Below are 24931 nucleotides of genomic sequence, written 5' to 3'. Positions count from 1 at the left end.
TTCAGATAATAAGTTGCCTTTCTATTTTTCTGACCAAAATGGATAACCTCACACTAATCCACATTGAACTCCAGCTGCCAGATTTTGGCCCACTCACCTAGCCTATCTACATCCATTTGTAAATTTCTTATTTTCTCATTGCAACTATCCCACCTATTTTAGTGTCATCTGCAAATTTGGCTCTAGTACCTTCTATCACTACACCCAAGTGATTAATATAGATTATAAATAGTTGGGGTCCGAGGGCCAAACCCTATGGCACCCCACTAGTTACATCTTGCCAACTCCATTTATTCCAAATCTCTGCCTTCCGTCGGTTAGCTCGTCCTCTATCCATTACTGTGGACTGTACACCCTTAAGACGGCCATCACCCAGTCTGCATTTGGTGCTTTCCTAGCTTTCTGTCATGGTTGGGTTTGGCAAAGTCCTTCATCACTTGAGCTCCAAAAGGCCACTGATTTCTTAGCAAGCAGAAAGACACCCGGCAAGGATGGGATGCTAGCCAAATTGCCCCAAGCACTGATATCCCCTTGTACTGCCACACCTTCATGACCTCCGCCTTCTCTGTTGGAAGGTAGGATCCATTCCATAGAACATTCGTTCGGCAAAAATCATCACATTATACCAGAAGTGAAGAAGGCACACAGTAGAGGGCATACCTGCACCACACTGTGTTAACTCGATGTTATTACAATTATACAGCTCTTCCCTGAGGTTTTTTTTCCCTGCCCTGTAACTACAAAGGTGAAAAAAGAAATCTTTTTATTAAGACTTTCCCTCACACTGAGGGAGCTAGAGGCCAATTTGCATTCAATAACCTGCTCCGAAAACTCTGCTCACATTTTAACAGCTGTGACAAACTGCACCACAGCAGCTGAGACATTCCACAACATTCTAAAGCCATCAACAACATTCTAAAAAAAAGCCAATTCACCCTACCTCACAATGTGAATTGGTCCTTTAAAAAATTCCAGGGTCTGGATCCCCACTTTTACCAAAAACGAAGCTATTCCTTGGGCCATACCCTTTCTGTACCAAGTTTTGTTAAAATTGATTCATTACTTTTTGAGATATCAACCGGTAAGACAGTGAGCCAGTTGGAGCCCCCAAGGGGGGCATTTTATGAGCATGGGGGACGGGGGGAAGGCCAGTCGCCTTTTAGTTCATCAGCTGAAGCGTCAGGCTGCTTCCCGGGTGATTGTGCGAATAAATGACTCGGACGGTAGTTTGGTTTCCGCCCCATCTAAAGTCAATGCGGCATTTGAAACATTTTATAGGGTTCCCTATAGTTCGGGCCCCCTGGTGGAGAGTTGAGCCATTGCAGCATTTTTGGATGGGTTGTTCTTTCTATTGGTGGAGAGAGAGAGGTGGCAGGAGTTAGAATACGTGTTAGCCTAAGGAAATTATGAAATGTATTGGGTGAATGCAGATGGGTAAGGCTCACTGGCCTGATGGATTCTCCATTGAGTTTTACAAGGAGTTTGCGGGTCAGTTGATTCCGTTAATAATAGACATGTTCAATGACTCCTTGTCCTGGGGTTTGTTTCCCGTTACATTGACGCAGGCCTCTATTTCCCTGATTTGGAAGAAGGATAAGGACCCTATGGAATGTGGGTCTTACCAACCCATTTTTAAATACATACATTAAACTGCTTGGATAGGTTCTGGCGCTGCGGTTGGAGCCCTGCCTTCCAGAGGTGATCGAGGAAGACCAGACATGCTTTGTTAAGGGTCGGCAGCTGTTGGCCAATATACATTGGCTGTTGAATATCGTTATTTCCCCCGAACAGAGGTGATTGTTTCCATAGACGCCGAAAACGTGTTCAATGGGGTGGAGTGGGGGTATCTCTTTGAAATTCTTGTCGGTTTGGTTTTGGGTAAAAGTTTATTCCTTGGATTCGCTTGCTGTACAGTGTCCCTACTGCTAATGTTTGCACTACTGCGTTGAGGCCGGGGTATTGTCCGTTGAATAAGGGTACGAGGCAGGGTGTCCATTATCTCTGCGTCTGTTTACTTTGGCAATTGAACCACTGGCCATGGTGTTAAGATCCTCCCGTAACTGGAAGGGGATATGTTGGCGAGGTAGGGAGCATAGAGTTGCCTTGTCTGCAGAAGATCTTCTTCTTTATATAACGGTCCCAGTTTCCACTATGGATGAGATAATGAAGCTACTTAGGAATTTTGACTCCTTTTCTGGTATAAGTTAAATTTGGACAAGAGCGAATACTTTCTGGTTAACCCCCCCAGGGAGGGGAATCGATCTGGGGATGATGCCTTTTCTCCTTTTCAGGTCTAGCTTTCGTTTCTGGGAATCCAGGTGGCCCACTATCGGGCTTCGCTCCATAAATTAAATTTTGCGAGTCTGGCGAATGGGGTTAAATCTGACTTGCAAAAGTTGGACAACCTTCCCCTCTCCTTGGCGGGCTGGGTCCAAACTATTTAAATGAATGTCCTCCCGAGGTTTTGGTTTCTTTTTCAGTGTCTCCCCATTTTTCTCCCTAAATCTTTTTTTGTTAGAGTTAACAAGTTAACGTCCTCTTTTATTTGGGCGGGAAAGACCCCAAGAATCTGTAGGGTGTTTCTCCAGAGAGACAGACAGTCAGGTGGATTAGCTTTGCCCACTTAGTTATTTTATTATTGGACTGCGAATATTGAGTATGTGCTGGGATGGCTTAGTGATCCGGGTTCCATTTGGGGGCAAAAGGAGGAGAGTTCTTATAGGGATTATAGTTTGGGTACCTTAGTGACTGCCTCGCTTCTGTTCTCTCCTGTGAGATTTTCTTAAAATATGGTGGTGATAACGACCGTGAGAATCTGGAAGAAGTCCATCAGCATTTCAAATTGAACTCCATGTTGTTGTTGGTCCCTATCTGTACTAATCATGTCTTTGAGCCGGCGAGCTTGGACATGGGAGGAGAAGAGTCTGGAAAGGTTTTGAGCCTTGTTCGTGGAGGGACGGTCATGGAGGGAAGGTTTCCCAATTTTGAGGAGCTGTCAGAAAAGTGTCAACCCCGACAACCAACTTGTTCAGATTCTTCCAGATCCGTGATTTTTTGCGAGTTTTGCTTTTGGGTCTCCTTCTTTAGCACCATGTCAGCGATTCTTAGTGTCGAGCTGGAGCCATGTCTGCTGCCGGCCATTTTCGGGGCCTCAGACTTGGCGGCGCTGCAGACGGGGGTGAAGGCGGATGGCCTCGCAATCTTAAAGGGCACCATGTTCATCACTGGATAAGGAGAACAAAAGGAGCAGACTCTTGGTTTGATCATCACAATAAGCGCACGCAAAAGTGACACATTGATACTGTTGTCGCATAATACTGTGCTTAGACCCAAATTGTACAATTAAGTTAAGGTTTTGGCAACTAGTTGAGAAATATGTGTCTATTTGTAAAAAATTTAAAGCACTGTTTGAGGACAGTAATTGGGGCAAAGTGAAATGTCAACACAGAGCCATGAGTGGCCCAAAATATGTCAGTCCAATCAAAAGGAAGGAATTTGTAGTTATTAACATGTCAATATAAAAATTAAAAATAGGTGATAGAAGAATAAATATCTCCAGATCTAAATTAAGGCATTCAACATTTTTGTACAATCATTAAAAATTAACATTGATATGATCCCAGTTGATGATGTAACAGAACACTTTGTTTACTCTTCTTTGAATCCTTCTGGACAATACCTCTGCTCTCTTAACTCCAAACATTTTAGAGAGTCTTTCTGACCCAATTCCCTGGTTATCTAGACCATAACTTGTTCCTTAGGAAGCTTGCATCTTTGCAATTCCCTTATCCTGTCCAGCTTCTCCTGATAGAGTTGAGAGAGGTTCACTCCCCAGTGCCCTGTGTCCACATGCTTATGCCTTTTATTTATTTTTCACGCCGTAGCCCTCTCTAAGCACGATAGAAGCACAGTTGGAACTTAACCAACCCCCACACATACAAACATCTTTGTCCAGCATGAATCTAACTATAGGCTTTCCCCTTCCAGGCACAGAAACATTAAATTAAACACACTAAAACCTTATTACTAATGTTTACCAATAAAAATATAAATTCCTTAAAACTACCTTTGTTTTCCTAACAGAAGAGAAACTCTGTAACATTCTATTCTAGTCTGAGGTAAGTATATGTTAATGTTTAGCTCCTAACAGAAGTAGGCATGATCAGAAATGAGTTGCAGCATAATGCAGAATCTTTGCAGTGCAGAAGGCCAGTTGGCCCATGCCAGTCAAGAGGTTTGACGGGAAAATCACTGAAAGCTCCCAAGATAAATAAGTTAGATGAAAGACAAAATCATTTGTGGGCTCCACTCAGTATCCAGAAATCCAGCACCAAGACCAGAAATCATGTCATCTGATTGGTGAGGGTGAGACACGTAATTACAAATGTGGCATCCTATCCTGCCTTAAAATAGGCAGTATTGTAAAAGCTGCACCAGCCTCAGTTATGGACATATTGGCCGTGATTCAGTGATCCCGTTTAGAGAATCTCACCGAGGCCAAGAAAGTGGCAAAGTGCCATTGGATAGCGGGATGTTTCCTGGCACTGCAGCCTCCGAGAAACACCCCGCTAAACCCACCCGTCAGCAGACGCTAACTTCAGCCCACTGAATTCCATCCATTGATAACTGTGATGGGAGAGCATCCTGGATGCCTTTTTATATTAAAACAAAAATTCTACCTTTTACAGACATTTATTTTTATATTTGTATATGGGATGCGTTTTGTTTCCCATTCCTAACTGCTTTTAAACTGTTTGGCTTTCTGGGAAGTGTTTCAGAAGGTGGTTAAGGGTCAACCACATTGCTGGAGTCACATGTAGGCCAGACTGAGTAAGGGTGACAGATTTCCTTCCCTAAAGGACATTAGTGAATCGGATGGGTTTTTATGGCAATCAACAACAGTTATTATTGCAATAGTTATCCTCATCATTGTTACGGGCAAGAGAGAGAGAGACTCTCCCCATCTTGATAAGTATGTACCTGTCAGGCAGGGAGGAAGTGGTCAAGTGAGGGAACCGTGGTTTACTGATGGAGACTTATGCAAAGATGAGACATGAAGGTTCAGTTAGGGCGCTCGAGAGTTACAAGTTAGCTAGGAAAGACCTAAAGAGCGAGCTAAGAAGAGCCAGGAGGGGACATGAGAAGTATTTGGCAGGTAGGATCAAGGATAAGGGCAGCACGGTAGCATTGTGGATAGCATAATTGCTTCACAGCTCCAGGGTCCCAGGTTCGATTCCGGCTTGGGTCACTGTCTGTGCGGAGTCTGCACATCCTCCCCGTGTGTGCGTGGGTTTCCTCCGGGTGCTCCGGTTTCCTCCCACAGTCCAAAGATGTGCGGGTTAGGTGGATTGGCCATGATAAATTGCCCTTAATGTCCAAAATTGCCCTTAGTGTTGGGTGGGGTTACTGGGTTATGGGGATAGGGTGGAGGTGTGGACCTTGGGTAGGGTGCTCTTTCCAAGAGCCGGTGCAGACTCGATGGGCCAAATGGCCTCCTTCTGCACTGTAAATTCTCTGATCTATCTATGATCTATAACCCTAAAGCTTTCTATAGATATGTCAGGAATAAAAGAATGACTAGGGTAAGAGTAGGGCCAGTCAAGGACAGTAGTGGGAAGTTGTGCTTGGAGTCCGAGGAGTTAGGAGAGGTGCTAAATGAATATTTTTTGTCAGTATTCACACAGGAAAAAGACGATGTTGTCGAGGAGAATACTGAGATTCAGGCTACTAGACTAGAAGGGCTTGAGGTTCATAAGGAGGAGGTGTTAGCAATTCTGGAAAGTGTGAAAATAGATAAGTCACCTGGGCCGGATGGGATTTATCCTAGGATTCTCTGGAAAGCTAGGGAGGAGATTGCTGAGCCTTTGGCCTTGATCTTTAAGTCATCTTTGTCTACAGGAATAGTGCCAGAAGACTGGAGGATAGCAAATGTTGTCCCCTTGTTCAAGAAGGGGAGTAGAGATGACCCCGGTAACTATAGACCAGCGAGCCTTACTTCTGTTGTGGGAAAAATCTTGGAGAGGTTTATAAGAGATAGGATGTATAATCATCTGGAAAGGAATAATTTGATTCGACATAGTCAACACGGTTTTGTGAAGGGTAGGTCGTGCCTCACAAACCTTATAGAGTTCTTTGAGAAGGTGACCAAACAGGTGGATGAGGGTAAAGCAGTTGATGTGGTGTATATGGATTTTAGTAAAGCATTTGATAAGGTTCCCCATGGTAGGCTACTGCAGAAAATACGGAGGCATGGGATTCAGGGTGATTTAGCAGTTTGGATCAGAAATTGGCTGACCTGGAGGAGGGCGGAGAAGGATTTGTGAGTAAATTTGCAGATGACACTAAAGTCAGTGGAGTTGTGGACAGTGCGGAAGGATGTTACACATTACAGAGGGACATAGATAAGCTGCAGCGCTGGGCTGAGAGGTGGCAAATGGAGTTTAATGCAGAAAAGTGTGAGGTGATTCATTTTGGAAGGAATAACAGGAAAACTGAGTACTGGGCTAATGGTAAGATTCTTGGCAGTGTGGATGAGCAGAGATCTCGGTGTCCATGTACATAGATCCCTGAAAGTTGCCACCTAGGTTGAGAGGGTTGTTAAGAAGGCGTACGGTGTGTTAGCTTTTATTGGTAGAGGGATTGAGGTTAGGAGCCATGAGGTCATGTTGCAGCTATACAACACTCTGGTGCGGCCGCATTTGGAGTATTGCGTGCAATTCTGGTCGCCGCATAATAGGAAGGATGTGGAAGCATTGGAAAGGGTGCAGAGGAGATTTACCAGAATGTTGCCTGGTATGGAGGGAAGATCTTATGAGGAAAGGCTGAGGGACGTGAGGCTGTTTTCTTGAGACTTGAGAGAAGAAGGTTAAGAGGTGACTTAATTGAGGCATACAAGATGATCAGAGGATTGGATAGGGTGGACAGTGAGAGCCTTTTTCCTCGGATGGTGATGTTTAAATTGAGGGGAGATAGATATAAGACAGATGTCAGAGGTAGGTTCTTTACTCAGAGAGTAGTAAGGGTGTGGAATGCCCTGCCTGCAACAGTAGAGGACTCGCCAACACTAAGGACATTCAAATGGTCATTGGATAGACATATGGACAATAAGGGAATAGTGTAGATGGGCTTTAGAGTGGTTTCACAGGTCGGCGCAACATCGAGGGCCGAAGGGCCTGTACTGCGCTGTAATGTTCTATTTTCTATGTTCTATCTATCCATAATGTGGAGATGCCGGCGTTGGACTGGGGTGGGCACAGTAAGAAGTCTTACAACACCAGGTTAAAGTCCAGCGGGTTTGTTTTGAATCACTAGCTTTCGGAGCACAGCTCCTCCCTCAGGAGAATCACCTGGTGCTATCCATAAGCAGAGGTGTTTTTAAATTGTTTTCAAGGTAGGCTGTTGTGTTTTTCTCCATTTTCTCAGTGATCCAATTTAATAATCGCTCACTTCAAACTTGTGTTACAGTTAACTCCAAAGGTTAGCTTAATCATACCGCTGGGGGGAGGGTGGGGGCTGGCAGAGTGTTTGCAACCATACACACACACACATATATACAGTAAGAGGGATAGAAAAGAGAAAGATTTACAACTAAGGGCCGCAACAATAAAAGAACCACAGAAATGAATATTAGCCCACGTGATTTCCAATGTCTGGGAAGTCAAAGCCCAGGTAGTGTTTGCTTTTTGATGGAGCTCGGTCCATTTGAGTATCTGGTTGGAGGCAACAACATGAGAGTCCTTGAGGTGAATGGTGATGCAACACAATGGAATTTATGTGCTTAGACCGCTTTGGCAGGCGATTATCAAAGACTTTTATAAATCAAACAGGTTTCAACTTGTGAGATGGTCACCTGAAGCTTGCTCAGCCAATGCTGCTGGGGTCCTTGCTCATTGGTGTTAAAACAGCAGTCTGAGGGTTTCTCTACAATTATGTCAAAACGGGTGTTTATCTTTTGTCTGGAACTGGATTTTTGTTTCAAGACTGATAACATCCCTGCCATCAGCCTTTGAAAGAGATACCATCCATATTGAGGTTCTTGCGTCAGGATGCAATTGTCTATCATAGGTATCATAGAATTTACGGTGCAGAAGGAGGCCATTCGGCCCATCGAGTCCGCACCTGCTCTTGCCCCACCCAAGCCCACACCTCCACTCCATCCCCATAACCCAGTAACCCTACCCAACACAAAGGGCAATTTTGGACACTAAGGGCAATTTAGCATGGCCAATCCACCTAACCTGCGCATCTTTGGACTGTGGGAGGATACCGGAGCACCCGGAGGAAACCCACGCACACACGGGGAGAACGTGCAGACTCCGCACAGACAGTGACCCAAGCCTGGAATCGAACCTGGGACCCTGGAGCTGTGAAGCAATTGTGCTAACCACTGTGCTACCATGCTGCCCTAGGCAAGCACTCTGACTCCACTAGGAGTAAGCTTATCAAGATGCAAATGACGTCCATTGTCCCTGCAATGGTCCCATTTTGAAGTGGGCCTGAACAGTCTCAGGTATGAGATGGGTCTGTTCACCGCTCTGCAGGCAATAAGGAATTTGGATCTGTCAGTACCCTTGTTTCATAATTTTAATGTCCTTACAATTGGGTGTGAGATTCCACGATGATGGGGATTATTTTATTCTTGTACATCCTTTTGCTAGCTTCCAGAACAAAGAGCCCACCTGTGGTCATGTGACTTGTGGCAGCCATCTTTATGGCTCAGTCGAAAGTCCATTTGAAATTGAGCAAAGAACAATTAAGTTTTGATATATCCAGTTTGGGCTTCTGTTTCATGTCTTTTTGACATAACATCATCATTACAGAGACTAGCTTTACATTCCAGATTTTTTATTAATTGAATTTAAATTCCACCAGTTTCTGAGATTTGAACCCACACTCCCAGAGCAATAGCCTGAGCATCTGGATTACTAATCCAGTGACAATACCACAATGTGACTACCTCCCCCAATTAAACTATTACGCAAGGCTTGTGAAATATTGCCAATCTGCTCACATGTTGAGACTTAAAATCTTCACTCCAGTCATTTTTTAAAAACATTCTAGCTATTTTATAGTCGATATAAATCTTCAATCTCACTTTCTGGTGGTTGCCATAAAGTAGGCATTCTTACTTCTCTACCACATAGTATCTTGTAACTCTGCTTCAGGCTTTGAGTTCCCATAATCAAACCAAGGATCAAATGACATATTAACTGTGACCTGAACCTGAAAGTCTACATACCACAGGAGTCGAGATCATGCAGTTCAGGGAGTTCAAAGGGTATTTCTGTGCAGGTGTTTGCAAAGTGAGCGGATCCTACAGTTAATGAAGACACGCTTACCGATTAATGAAATCCAACTGCCCTGTGCTTCGACCAACATTGTAAAAAAAATTGCAATTTACTCCTTAGAAGTCTAAACTTACACCAGCCGAAAGCAGTGTCGATTAAAGTCACAGCTGCACTTAAATATCCTGTGCCTGTAACACTCTGCAACTCATAGTTTGTAAGGTGACGCTGTCGCAAACACTTTGGAGACAGGTTGGGTTCCAACCAAGTTGAAATGCAGAGTGAAAGTTGTGTGCTGCCTTTCCTAAACATACTTTTTAAAAAATCAACATTTATTAATTTATATTATTCATCATTAGAGAAGTGTTGTCATTTAATTCTCTCCTGCTGACCATACAACACACTGAATGAGTAATTTGGAAATGAAGTATACATGCAGAAAATGTAATGAAAACTTTCATCATGGGTATGATTGGCCTGGACTGGGGGACAGCGCGGTGGCGCAGTGGCTTTAGCACTGCTGCCTCATGGCACCGAGGTCCCAGGTTCGATCCCGGCTCTGGGTCACTGTCCATTTGGAGTTTGCACATTCTCCCCGTGTTTGCGTGGGTTTCGCCCCCACAACCCAAAGGTGTGCAGGGTAGGTGGATTGGGCATGCTAAAATTCCCCTTTAATTGGAAAAAATTGGGTACTCTAAATTAAAAAACAAAATTGGATTTTGGAGTGGTATTGACAACTAAATACTTCTTTGAAACTAATAGGATCTTCTGGAGTCAGCACATGCACAGTTGCGATTTGTGATTCCAGCTTTTTTAAAATTCATTTATAGGATGTGGGCGTCACTGGTTATAGATTTATAGAATTTACAGTGCCTAAGGTTAGGCCAGTATTTATTGTCCTTCCCTAGTTGCCCTTCAGAAGATGGTGGTGAGTTGCCATCTTGAACCATTGCAGTCTTTCGGGTGTAGGTACACCCACTGTGCTGTTAGGAAGGGAGTTCCAGGATGTTGTCCCAACAACAGTGAAGGAGCGGCAATATATTTCCAAGCGAGGGTGGTGAGTGACTTGGAGGGGAACCTCAAGGTGGTGGGGTTCCAAGGTATCTGCTGCTCTTGTCCTTTTAGTTGATAGTGGTCGTGGGTTTGGAAGGTGCTGTCCAAGGAACCTTAGTGAGTTACTGCAGTGCATCTTGTAGATCGTACACACGGCTGCCACTGTTCGTCTGTGCTGGAGGGTTTGAATGTTTGTGGGAGGGGGAAGCAATCAAGCGGGCTGCTTTGTCCTGGGTAGTATCAAGCTGCTTGAGTGATGTTGGAGCTGCATTCATCCAGGCAAGTGGAGAGTATTCCATTATAGTCCTGACTTCTGCCTTGTAGATGGTGGACAGGTTTTTTTTTGGGGGGGAGGGGTCAGCTGCAAGGAGATATCTTACCCCTGGCACCAGGCAGGCAATATAGCCTTTGGGGTTCCTGGCCAAAAATGAAGAGAACAGTATCCATCCCTCTGACTATACTATCCCTAGCACTACCACATTGCTTATTGCTGCTTCCTACTTGAATAGTCTGCTGTACCATGAAGGGGTGGTCTTTGTTCTCATTCCACATTGTTAGCAAGTACCTGAGACCCGACGGACAATGGAAAAGGCTGAAGCTTCTCTGCCACTGCACCTACAAACCTCTTACCCGCCTGAGTTAGTCATATAAACAACTATCTAAGCAAAGGGGTCAAAATGTTCAGGTAATTGTATCCATCCTTGATGATCGCAATGTCTGCACTTCGGACTCTGGCTCAACAACTCTGAACTGAACTTCCTGGAGGCATAAACATGTGGTTTCCTGGGATCGTTCTGCACTGCACAAACTCCCAAACATTGAAGATGTGGCACAATTTCTACACTACCACTTCTACCTAACCTTATATTACAAACTGTGTAATTAATTTATTTGATTAATTTCAAACTACTTAATTTAATTAAAAGGAGCACCTTCTTCCTCCACTGCACTGAATTCCCAACTCTCACCAAATTCTCGACTTATCACTTTGTCTATGACGCACTCTATGCCTTGACTTTAAAAGTCTCATCCTTGTTTCCAAATCCTTCCCTGCCTGTGCTCCTCCCTATCTCTAATCTCCTCCAACCTCATCATTCTCCACAATTGCTGTGAAGCAGTGAGATGTAGCAGATATAGCGCTTAGGGCAAAGGGATTTAAAGGATATGGGGGAAAAGTTGGATTAAGCTACTGAGTTGGATGATCAACCGTGCTCATAATGAATGGTGGAGCGGGCTCGAAGGGCCAAATGGCCTCCTCCTGCTGCTATTTTCTATGTTCCTCAACGTTTAGTCTCTTGTACATTTCTAATTATAATTTCCCCACCATTAGTGGCTGTGCTTTTAGTTGCTTGTGTCCCAGGCTCTAGAATTCCCTCACCACACCTTTTTGCTGTTTATTCCTCCTTTGAGACACTTCTGAAAATATCTTTGTATAACTCGTCATTTAGCTCCTGATGTAGCTGTGCAACATTTTGTTTTAGAATGTTCCTATGAAACATCTTTAGGCATTTTATTGCATTAAAGTCACGAAATAAATGTTTTTGCTGCAGAATATCTATTAATATTAATTTGGTAGTGCAGAACTTGGATGTTGCTGAAAAAATACATTTTGTCAAAGCTTTTTGTTTTGCACTCATCAGAACAATCCCGAGAATCCCAATGTCAGTGGAAACAAATTTGTACTACATAAGACAGTGCTGATTGGTTAACAAGTGGACTCTGAATAGAAGCAGGGATGCCATAGAGAATGTACCAGTTAATGGGGACTGATAACTGCCAAGCTTTGTTTAAAAATTTAAACCAGGCAGCTTGACTCTGATTGGATAAAGCAATGCCCTGAGGAATGACCCAGCAAATGGTTATCACTTAATTTGTTCAGCTGAAACAGACGCAATGTGTGTACATGTTCTTTCTGTCTGCCAGGAATAGGGCCCTGTGTATTAATATATGTAGCTTCCAATACACAGAAATACACAACACAGATGCTGATGCATATCAGATAGAGGCAGTAACTCCGGGGCGAGACAGCAGTCGGAGGTTTGGTCCATTCCAGGACCCAGCTGGGTCCCAGACAGATGCCCGGAACTGATGCAGACATTAGGGTGTGGCTATAATATTCAGAAGGGGATGATGACGACCTTATAGGTCCTGTACTGCGCTGTAAATGTTCTATGTTCTATCGATAAGGGAATAGTGTAGATGGGCTTTAGAGTGGTTTCACAGGTCGGCGCAACAACGAGGGCCGAAGGGCCTGTACTGCGCTGTAATGTTCTATGTTCCAGCAAGTCCATAGCCGATTGGAGGAATCCCAGAAGCACAGGAGATAGCGCCCGCACTGCGTGGCACTGAGGCCAACTCTGATAGGGTGGCATCCGCAGTGGTGAGCCTGGTGTACGACATCAGCAACATGAGTGGCGGTGTCCAAAGCGTGGGTGATGGGCATGGGCGAGGGCCTGGGTAGAGTGCCCAACTCACATGGGGACATGACCCAGTCCCTTTGATGAGGCGCAGTGGGACATGTCCCGGTCGGCCTCAGAAGGGAATGGCTGAGATGCTGCGGAGCTTTTCCCAGTCTGGCCCAGTCTGAGAAGCATCACCGAGGGCGTCGCCACCATGATGCAAACATTGGGGAGCCATCAGGGCTGGCAAGGCCAGATGGTGCAGGTGCCCAATCCAGCTGCCCCTCCATTCCAAGGTGAACCCGAGGGCCCCATGGGCACCGACCAGGACGGGGCATTGGGTGTCAACCGGGGCCCATCCTATGGAGTGGTGACACTGGCCACCAGTTCCCCACATTTCCACCCCTCCAACGACAACGCGTCTCGCATTCAGCTCTTGGAACATTGCAGCAAGACAGGGCATGTTCCACCGGCAAGTGAGCCTGAGCCCCTCTGGCCCCAGAGCACCCAGCGGACACCCGCCAGGGGCATGAAGGCCACAGGATGTGGTAAGCAACAGGCTGCCTCCGCCTCTGATGCGCATCCTGGGAATAACCTAGATGCAGTGGTAGAGCAAGGAAGGCTAAGCACTTTGAGGATCACTGAGAGGGCACAGGGGTGGGGGAGGGGATAAGTAGGTAGGGGGTCAGAAGGAGACTGTGCCGGGGGGAGGGGGGGGGGGGGGAGAAGAGAGGGAGTGTGGGGCAGCACCATCAGGAGAGTGGGACAGTGGTGTACACTTGTCAATGAAAATTTTAAAACCCTCACTACAACCAGTATGGTGCCTCTGGTTCTTTGTTGTGATGCGGACTGACTACCAATCCCATGCCCTAGACATGGGCAGACAGGCAGGGATTAGGGTTGCTCCCAGAACACGATCCAGGGGTTGGCATTTAGGTCCCATGCACAATTACTCCCTCCGCAAAGCACCCCCCCCCCCACCTCTGGTACCCACAACCTTCCATGGCAGCCGACCCCAACCAGGGATGCACCCCTCCACCTCCGGTTGCCTCCCACCCCCCTCCAAGCACGGAGGCAGCATGCCCAGTGCCCCCGGGCTCACTGCCTCTGAGCGAAGATGGCTACTCGCCTCCTCAGGTCCCCGCAACAGCCTTTCCGCCTTTTTGAAAGAGTTCACCTTTTGAAAGAGTACCAATTGGCGCCAGTGTGGCCACTTGCTGAGGGGGTTGGATCGCAGTTGGCCGTTGGGGTGATTCCCGTTAATTGAATGGAAATCAGTCTTAACTGCTGATTATAGTTTTCTCACCACACTACGGCGGATCTCAATTTCGTCTACGGGACCTGACTGTATGCATTGCAAACGGTTTGGCGCCCAGCGCGATTCTCATGTTTGGTCTCTCCTGCTGTTCAAGGGCCTTGTCGCGCTCTCACTCGAGCACAATACATTTAGTTCCCTCGTCCAAATCATTTATATATATTGCAAACAGTTAGGGTCCGAGCACAGATCCCTGCTGTACCCCACTAGTCATTGCCTGCCAATCAGGAAAAGACACATTTATTCCAACGTTTTGCTTCCTGTTTGTTAACCAGCTGCCGGCCATCTCAAGATCCTACCCATAATAGAGGAGCACGGACGCTGGAAGTATAGAAGGTTTTAGGTTAGATGGGCAGTATGGTCAGCACAAGCTTGGAGAGCCAAAGGGCTTGTTCCTGTGCTGTACTTTTCTTTGTTCTTTGTAATCCCATGTGCTTTAACTTTACAGAGTAATTTGCTATGCGAGACCTACTCGAAAGCCTTCTGAAAGTCTAAATAAATCACATCCACCAGTTCACCCTGGTCAACTCTACTAATTACATCTCTACTAGTTACAACGTCAAAGAATTTTAGTAGATTTGTCAAGCATGATTTTCCTTTCATAGATTCACAAAGGGTGCTAATGTTTCGAATCTGGATGACTCTGTCAAGTCATCAAGACTCAAAACTTTGGCTCCCTTCTCTCCACAGATGCTGTTAGACCTGCTGCGATTGTCCAATATTTTGCTATTGTTTCAGATTCCAGCATCCGCAATGACATGTTGGACACGGTGTTTCGAGTTTTGCAAGCACAGGCTGGTTGAGTACGTTCTGTACCTTTCCCATTGCAAACAGCTGCTGGGATATGCTGTTTGACACGATCCATGTATGGCCACGTAACACATAATCACACTGGCACTGAAATTCATATACCACATTTATCACACTCATTTGTGTGATATAAAAAGAATGTCATCCTGTTAACGGCGAATACCATTCATGGTGCTGCTGCATAGAAGCATGAAACAAATAACTTCTTCTGCTGCTCAAATTGAGATACCATGGTGATCTCAGGTAGACTGGGCACTTTTCAGGACTGAAAGCGACAGCCTTAGGCCCGTTCATGACTGTGCGATATATGCCAAATGAGCTGATTAGAATAGGCACTGTCCTGCAGGATGCCTTTGATGTTTCAGCATGAAGCTTGCATGGTGAGCAAATGGCTAGGGCCCTAATTACAAGATTGCTGATTAGGCCAATCTTGCAGTGTGGAATTGTAAGAATCTCAATGTATGTATTAAACAATGAAGATAGAATGTGGTGGAGGCGCTCCCTGGGCAGATTTCTCAACTAGAACGTCAAGGAAAGGGTCTAATTTGACTGCTCATTAAGACATGCAAGGAAATGATTACATGCTGCAACACATTTAATTATAGCAAATGCATTATCGGAATATTGGAAATATGCAAGGGGTAGGAGGTGAGGTGTCATTCCATCGAAGGTACGTTTCTCATGGAACCCAACAAAGCGGTTTGCGAGAGCTGGGCATAGAGGGGATCCATGGCAAACCAATTTGGGCATACACGGTGTCATTAAAGCTGAACTCAACTGCATGAGTTGCGACATTCATAATCTCAATGAATACAGATTTACACAATGGTGGTCAACCTAGATCCAAGCTCACTATGCAATGTATGTTACAAGGCTCAGAGAGAGCATCCTGAATCATTCAGTCCAGTTCCGACTAAGCATGGGTTTATAGCACAAAACTGAGCCTAGTTCATTATTAACTGTAACTCTTAATCCAGAGACCACGGGCGGGATTCTCTCAGCCAGGCCAGGCCGGAGAATCCCCACTATCAGCGCGAATCATGCCACGCACCCCGACGCTGGCACACTATTCTCCGCTCGCCATTGGCGCCAGCGTGGTTGGCACGGCGCTGGTCGGGGGCCACTCTACGGGGCCCCCAGCCGATTCTCGGCCTGGGATGGGCCGAGCGGCTGTTGTGAAAACGGTGAGTCCCACCAGCGCCGTCCACACCTGCTCTCAGCCAGCGGGACCTCGGCGTGGAAGGGTTTGGGGGGGGCCAATTATGTAGCCTGGCCCGCGATCGGGGCCCACCGTTCGACGGGCCGGCCTCTTATGGCTGGGGGCCTCCTTTCCTATGCGCCGGCACTTGTAGTCCTGCGCCATGTTGCATCGGGCCAGCGCGTTGAAGGAAGCCACTGCGCATGCGCGCGTTGGCGCCGACGCCCAGTTCACACCGGGATCAGCAGCTGGAGCGGAGTGAACCGCTCCAGTGCCGTGCTGGCCCCTTGTAGGGGCCAGAATTAGTCGTCGGGTCGGCCCGTTCACACCGTCGTAAAACGTGACGCCGTTTACGACGGTGTGGACACTCTGCCACGGGATTAGAGAATCCCGCCCCACATCACAGCTAATGAGCAAAATAGAAATGAGTCACATTGGCATGGGAGGGGATGAGATACATTGTTAAGCAGATTAGAGGGAGCTTTGTTCCAAGCCGCCAGTAAGTCTAAGGATTTCAGGAGAAATTTCCTTACCTAAAAAGAGTGGCAAGAATGTGCACACAGTAATCGAGGCAAATGGTATCGATCAGCAGTTCTCAAACAAAATCCGGAGACTTGCTCACTACTGACATCTCTCAGCTTTCAGAGCACAAAATATGAATACATACATAGTGCACTTTGCAATTGTTACAACCTTTTAGTATCATTAAAGAGTAAATGACAACATCCAATCCAAAACAGAAGTCAAATAAATGCAGAAATTTCACTTGACCATCTTTAATTTTTCTCTTAAAAATCAAAACTACAGGTCCAGGAACCAAATTTTCAGATACACAGCATCAGCTTATAGCACTCACTGTTATATGCAAGTTTAACCTAAAACGATAACCATAGTTATACCAGAAAATATCTGAAGTTCCAATACATTTCCAAACAGCGTAATAGCCAATAAAATAAGACAACAAGAGTTCCCAAGAGTTAAAGTCAGAGTGCAACATTACAACTGAAACCTTGCTTGAGCAATTTCTTTTTAAAAAGATGATCAAGGTGTATTTTTTTTCCAAAAAGGAAGTTTTAAAAAAAAATCTATCATCAGCAACGACCATATCAAACAAACTAACTCGCTAAAGAATCTTTCTGTATAGCTGCCCTGTGCGTTCTGCTCACATTCTGCATGTGAAGTATAACCTCTGTGGAGTGAGCATGAGGTACATCTCTTCTCTGGGAATACACAATGATGTACCTTCATCACTTACAAAAGGTTTGGCATACAAAAACACAAATAGTACCAATCTGTGTACAGGTCACAACCGACTGGACAATGACCAGATAGGTATTTTTTTGTAGCTGTTTTTCACACGTCTCTAATCCCCACTTTTCTGTTCTTGAAGAGCCTCTTTACCACCTGTGACAGATTGTTCCAGTTCTTGCTCATCTTGCTCACATTTCTTTTTGGGTTCCTTTGCTTCCGAAGGCTCTTTCGATTCTGGACAATCATCATTCTCAGAGGGAAGAGAGGAGGCGTTTTTTTTCCCTTTTTCCTCAATGTCATCTTTCGCCACTTCCTGCAGGTTGTACTTGCGGAAAAGTATGTAGTCCTGAACGACGCTCACACAGCAGACGCCTTTGATTATTTCCACAATGATGGTATACTCAGGATTGTTAAGGTCCACTTTGTTTTCAGCATTCAAATTTATTACTACTCCTGAAAAATTACAAGTTAAATCAGAATTACTTACATGCGCAAGAAAAGAAAGTCGGAAAACAAGTTTTTAGCCGCAGATACACACCAGTCAAAGAATATAAATACAAATGCATAGTTCACCTCTCAGCACATGCACCTCAACAATAAATCTCTGAGGTAAATCCAACATTTGTTGAATTTTAGCCAATATTTTGCTTCATTTCAAAATTTTTATTGCTCTGAAATGGCATAAATAGATTACTTTGGCAATGACTTTCCCACTCAAAATAGAACTAGCTTTGATTAAAAGATTGCATCAATATATTCAATTCAAGGCACGAGTGGTGATGCATTCCAACACTCCTTTCTTGTTATTCTTTCACAAGACATAGGCATCGCTGGCTGGGCCAGCATTATTGCCCATTCCTAGTTGCCCTTAAGAGGGTGGTGAGCTGCCTTCTTTAACCACTGCCGTCCAAGTGGTGTAGGTACACCTACAGTGCTGTTAGAGAGGGAGTTCCAGGATTTTGACCCAGCAACAGTGAAGGAATGGCAATTAATTCCAAGTCAGGATGGTATGTAGTTTGGAGGGGAACTTGTAGATGCATCTGCTTTCCTTATCCTTCCAGGCGGCAAAGGCAGTGGGTTTGGAAGGCCCTGTCAAAGGAAACTCGGTGAGTTGCTGCAGTGCATCTTGTAGATGGTACCCACTGGGTATCGATGGTGAATGTTGAAGGTGATGGATGGTGTTGTTGTTCGTCCTGGATGGTGTCATGCATCCTGAGTGTTGGAACTGCACTCATCCAGGAAGGGGAGAGTATTCCATTGCACTCCCGATTTGTGCCTTGTTAATGGTGGACAGGCACTGGGGAGTCAGGTGAGTTCTCAAGAATTTCCTGCCGCTGACCTGCTCTTGTAGTGTCTGTATTTATATGGCTGGCTCAGTTCAGTTTCTGGTCAAGGGTAACCATCAGGATGTTGATAGTGGGGGATTCAGCAGTGGTAATGCCATTGAATGTCAAGGGGAGATGATGAGACTTTCTTGCTTTCCATCTCTCCAAACATGTTTAGTACTATTAAAACTATGAAAATTTGCAGTGCAGTAGGTAGCAGCCCTGCATCTGAGCCAGAGCTCAGGGTTCAAGTCCCTCTCCAAGACTTGATGGCCATAGAGGGTACATTCATAACGGCCAACAGGTTGAGTATCAACCTGCAAAATCCTTCCAACACCATTAGCAGGCAGCAAGAGCAGGAGAGTGTCTTGTTCAGTCATGCTTTATGCTCAGTGGTACCCCTCAAGCTATAAGCCTCTGACCATAGGATAGTGCCCTGTTCCAGGAAAATAAAATCGCTATGGGAACAGTTGAAAGTCTGCCTTGTGCACCATTAGGTGTGGGAAGAGAAACAAACCACTATTAAAACAGAAAGCATTCAGAGTGATATTGAATATTGGCACAAGTAGACCTTCCGTTCTAGATTTGAGTTCCATTCTACTCAGTTTTTTGATACAAGCGACAAGAGAAAACCACCCAAGGAGAGGTAGGAGAAAGAAGATAAGTTTTCCCTTACTATATACTGGCAGAGGATTGGGAGGGCGAACGTGCTGGCAGGACCTGCAGGCAGACGGCATGGCTGCCTTCTTGGTTATAAACTGTCAGCGCAGGCAGATAATGAAAAGAGAAACATTTATAGGCAAGGAAATTAGGTGGAATTAATCCAGAAAATGCTAGGATTTTAGAAAAATAAAAATAGTCAACCAAAACCCACAATTTCAGTCTTCTCACATTGTAACAATACCCACATCTCGTCTGTAACTCAGTTTCAATATTATCTTCCATTTAAATATAACCCAACTATCACCGTTTAAATATGGAAAACGTGGTATCTACCTGCCAGAGCCTTGATGACATCATCTCTGCTCATGTGACTATTGTTCCTGGCTTTATAAACAATCTGGAAAGAGGCCTTTTTTGGAACTTTAAACCAGGGTTCTAGGAAAGTCTCAAAATACTTTGGGATCTCCTCCATGAAAGCCTTGCATGACCCTGACACTGGCAACATTCGTAGTATAGCTCGGGTCTTCTTCTTCTTGGTTGCGTAGAGGTCCTTCAAAATGTGGTGTACTAATTTGTCCGGTTCTGTTTTCAAGAGTAGAAAAAAGTCCCTTTAGAATCCCAATATTTATATATATATATATTATACATATATATATGCGCTAAGTAAACTACTCATTCAAAATGCCAGAACAAAAGTAGATTTGTTACTCTGATACAACCAATAACTCATTTCATGAATAGAGAATGACCTCTTGATTGAAGCACAGAAATTCGTATTTATCTTAGTTTGAATGCAAATGGACATAAACCAATGAAATATTTAATAGAGGACACTGATTGATGAGCAGCAGGAGTACTTAGGCAGAGAGCAATGGTTCCCCAATAATTTGTACACATTTTAAAAGGGACTATCCCTGCATGTATAAATCACAAGGAACACAACTGATCTCCAATTGGGCAGCACGGTAGCATGGTGGTTAGCACTCTGGCTTCACAGCTCCAGGGTCCCAGGTTCGATTCCCTGCTGGGTCACTGTCTGCGCGGAGTCTGCACGTTCTCCTCGTGTCTACGTGGGCTTCCTCCAGGTGCTCCGGTTTCCTCCCACAGTCCAAAGACGGCAGGTTAGGTGGATTGACCATGATAAATTGCCCTTCGTGTCCAAAAAGGTTAGGAGGGGTTATTGGGTTAGGGGGATAGGATGGAAGTGAGGGCTTAAGTGGGTCGGTGCAGACTTGATGGGCCGAATGGCCTCCTTCTGCACTGTATGTTCTATGTTCAGCCATTTTGTCTACAAAAGGATTAAAGAACCTTTATCATTTAGTGATTTGGACTGGGAACATCTTGCAGGTTATTGATGGCCTGCTTTGTTTGAAGCATCAAGTTATATCATTAATAATAATAATCTTTATTAGTGTCACATGTAGACTTACTTTAACACTCCAATGAAGTTACTGTGAAAATCCCCATGTCGTCACATTCCACTGCCTATTCGGGTACACAAGAGGGAGAATTCAGAATGTCCAATTCTCCTAACAAGCACGTCATTTGGGACTTGTGGGAGGAAACCGGAGCACCAGGAGGAAACCCACACAGACACGGGGAGAATGTGCAGATTCCGCACAGACAGTGATCCAAGCCAGTAATTGAACCCGGGTCCCTGGCACTGTGAAGCAATGGTGCTAACCACTGTGCTACCGTGTGACTGCCAAAGCCACCCACTACTGTGGGATCTGAAGGGAAAAGATAATCCCAAGCTTATTTTCTTCATCATCAGCCATATTCGTCAACCCCTATTACAGGCCCCTTCCACCACCTTGAAAGTGAAAGAAGTTTGTGTAGCCCTGTCCTTTGTCACCAAGACATCCACTCTCCTGCCTCTGCTGATTCTGCACCCTGCCCCCAGCCGCAACTCTTTCCTTTTGTCCAGTAAGCCAAACTTATCCCTTACCATAGCCCTGAAACTTTGGTTCCTACCTTCATCTCCCTCTAATTCTCTCCTATCTCCCCATATGGTCTGCTGAATATAACTCATTCACTGGACTGGACTACTCATTCATCCGATTCCCATCTCTCTCTCTCCCCCTTCACTGCCTGCATGCTGGCTGACATGATTAATAGCTCCCTCTCCCTTTTCATAACATTATTCCATTTTCAAACCTTCCGTCCTTGCAACTTGCTGTCATATCTCCAATCTCATTTCCGCCTTCCAAATCATTGAAAAGGTCATCACCTCCCAAATCTATGTCCAACTTTCCAGCAACTCCCTGCTCCCTGTTTGAATCTCTCGAGATTGTTGCCATAACTAAAGTTACAAATTACAATCTCTGATTATGACCAGGTGTATCAGGGTTCAAACACATTTGAGGGGGGGCAGATTCGGTCTTTCCCATGCTCATTGCTCCTCCAATCATCAGGTTCTCTTCCTCACGTTCTTGTTGCGCTCCAAAGACAGAATCTATGGTTAGTGGCACAGCAAGGGAACCTCTGATTGGAGTAGTAATCCTGGACAACAGGTCGGACTCACTCAGCATTCTTTGGGACCATACAGCCGGAGACCCAGTAACAAGATCTAGGGAACTGCCTGTAACAAGGATATTGTCAAGGGCAGCAGCCAGTCGAGACACGATCTAAGTCATTGTAATTTTGCAATAATTCAGACTGTCACGAGCCCCATTATGCAATAAATTGTTTGCAGTCTCTGCCCTATATGTAACTGGGGACTCTGAAACTAACACTAAAGCAACACACTAATGCATCCCCCACTTAACCCTTCACAATGATGACAAGGCTTTTTTCAATTGATTGCAATATACATACATCACTCCCACCAGTGGAATTGAATTCAACTCGATCAAAAAATAAACGTCACCAATGTTAAGAGTTCTGATGAAGACAACATTGTTGGCTCCACTGTCCAAAGCCTGGAATCGACGGAGATTATTCTGTGTTGATGCACGGATCTGCTTTACTTCTTTCTTCAAAGCAGTTTCAGCATCGTCATCTTCCTCATCCTCGCTATTAGATTCTTCTACAAACTGAGAAAGCACAGCAATATTAAATCCGGAAAATCTGAACATTTACAAATGACAAAGCGACAGTGCGTTGACAGCTGCACATTAAACATTTATCTGCACCTAACGTCTCCTCCACAAAATCACAGGATTCATCACAGGAAGAAGTGTATCAGAAAAAGTTAGAAACGTTTGTACAGCGCGAACCACTCATTTTGTTCACTGTGGCCAGAGAAATTACTTAATATCCATGTCTACAATTTGATTAGCATTTTGGTGTTTCCATTAGTTTCATCAATTCATTGCACTAACAAGTGACTAATGGACATCCACTAATGCTGCATTCACCAAACCTTAAAAACTTGAATTTCTGTATCTGGAAGCAGCCAAAATTCATTGCATCAGACATGAAAGTATCCCCATGCCACATCAATAGGTCTCGAAAAAAAGATATTTCAATTTAAAATTGAAGGTTTTTAAAGGGATTTCTCCCAACAGGCCTGGAATTTAGCTCATACAAAAAAATGTTAGCATTGGATTGTATTGCATATCTAAAAACATAAGTGCAAAATTAGAAAAAAAACATTACTTTGAAGATTCCTTGTTATCACTAGTCCCCTTATTTAAAAAAAACTTTTTTTCTTCATCTTGCGACTAGTAAAATAACAGTGGATAACTTCAGCAGTGCTCAGAAATGAAGCACCAGAAGAGGCAACTGTTCATGTTCAGATTTTGTTTTTCCTTTATTCATTCATGGGATGTGGGCATCATTGGCTATGCAAGCATTTGTTGCCCATCCCCAATTGCCTGTGAATTGAGTGGCTTGCTTGGCCATTTCAGAACCAACCACATTGCTGTGGGTCTGGAGTCACATGTAGGTCAGACCAGGTAAAGATGGCAGATTTCCTTCCCTAAAGAACATTAGTGAGCCAAATTGTTTTTTTACAACAACCAACATAGTTGTATTTAGTTCAAATTCCACTAGCTGTCATTGTGGGATTCAAATCCGTGTCCCCAGAGCATTAGCCTGGAGCTCTGGATTACTAATTCAGTGGCATTACCCTATTTTGAGACAGATCAAGTAACCAAGTAAGCTACATCAAATAAACTTAGGGAAAAGGTAGATTTTGACAACAATCGACTTACGATCATCATTAGACTTCAATTCCAGATTTTTATTTGATTCAAATTTAACCATCTGCTCTGATGGGATTCAAACACAAGTCCCCGGAGAATTATCCTGCATCTGTGGACTACAAGTCCAGTGACATTACCACTGCACCACCGTCCCTTAGAGTACAATAGCCTAATTATCCCATAAAGTTCATTAGCTCTGGACACTCAAAAGTAGTACAAGTTCCTCATTCAGTCTCAAAGTCAGAATGGGTTATCATCCTCAGAAAGGACATGATGTTTATATTAAAGGTTCTATATAAATGCAAACTGCTGTCATTGTTGGGAAGGATCAAGAGATTACTGTTGTAACAGTTAACAGCGCTGTTGTTATAATAGTAAGTACAGAAAATTAAAACTGCATGACAATGTTATCAGCACGTATTCTGAATTCTAACCTTTCAGTTAAAACTATATGTTTATGTCACCATAACAGTTTAGCACACTGGGCTAAATCGCTGGCTTTGAAAGCAGAGCAAGGCAGGCCAGCAGTTCAATTCCCGTAACAGCCTCCCCGAACAGGCGCCGGAATGTGGTGACTAGGGGCTTTTCACAGTAACTTCATTGAAGCATACTTGTGACAATAAGTGATTTTCATTCATCCTCTACCTTTCTCCTCCTCAACCCATAAAGTCTGAAGTGATTTTAAAAATCCAAAGTCCCCAAAAGCATAATTTTGATCAAACAGCAAAACTGTGAAATCACACTAACTCTTCAGATAAAGTTTCCAGACACATGGAGCAGAATTTCGACACAATCAGGTGGGATTGGATGCAAGAGGGCAGAAACATGGCTTTGGATAGCAACATAATATTTTACTGGCATGTTCCTGCCTCTGGTCCATTTGGTAGAGTCAGAGCTCAGGATGCAAATAAAAGCACTACCCATTGAGACAATCAAAAGGCAAAATAAGGTCGACATTCTGAGGCTGACTGGAATTTTTCAGACTGCCAGAATGCAACCCCCCCCCCAAATCAGCAAAAGCTCAGCCAATGCACGGGGGCCTCCCAACAACAGTGACTGGGGTGGTGGGTATCCAGCACTTCATCAGCACTGGGGCAGCATGGTGACACAGCGGTCAGCACTGCTGCTTCACAACACCAGTGACCCAGGTTCAATTTCGGCCTTGGGTGACTGTGTGGAGTTTGCACATTCTCCCCATGGCTGCGTGGGTTTCCTCCGGGTGCTCCGGTTTCCTCCCATAGTCCAAAGATGTGCAGGTTAGGTGAATTGACTATGCTAAATTGCCACATAAGAGAGTCCAAGGATGTGTAGGTTAGATGGGGTTACAGGGACAGGGTGGGGTTGTGGGCCGAGGTAGGATGGGTCGGTGCAGACTTGGTGAGCTGAAAATCCTTCTTCTGTGCTGTAGCAATTCTATGGTTTTAAATCTTTGTCCTCCCCTCTCCCCCGCACAGTAGTGGCCAATTAGCTATAGTCAATAGTCTT

General features: G+C 44.7%; 1 protein-coding gene across 5 annotated transcripts in view; it reads right to left on the bottom strand.

The window, feature by feature from the left end:
• Positions 1-16819: 16819 nt before the first annotated feature.
• The window catches only part of thumpd1 (THUMP domain containing 1), a 31480-nt gene continuing 23368 nt past the window's right edge, over positions 16820-24931 (bottom strand). For all 5 annotated transcript variants that reach the window (XM_072481660.1, XM_072481658.1, XM_072481655.1 and 2 more), the window contains 3 exons: positions 22168-22333; positions 19632-19880; positions 16820-17763 (listed from right to left, as the gene is read on the bottom strand). In XM_072481660.1, coding sequence (XP_072337761.1) covers positions 17423-17763; positions 19632-19880; positions 22168-22333 — 756 coding nt within the window. In that variant the 3' untranslated portion in view covers positions 16820-17422. The remainder of the gene's footprint in view (positions 17764-19631; positions 19881-22167; positions 22334-24931) is intronic.

The sequence above is a fragment of the Scyliorhinus torazame genome, chromosome 17 (assembly GCF_047496885.1).
Source record: "Scyliorhinus torazame isolate Kashiwa2021f chromosome 17, sScyTor2.1, whole genome shotgun sequence".
Taxonomy (NCBI): Eukaryota; Metazoa; Chordata; class Chondrichthyes; order Carcharhiniformes; family Scyliorhinidae; genus Scyliorhinus; species Scyliorhinus torazame.
The sequence above is the reverse complement of the archived record's forward strand: the minus strand, read 5'-3'. Positions and strand labels throughout refer to the sequence as shown.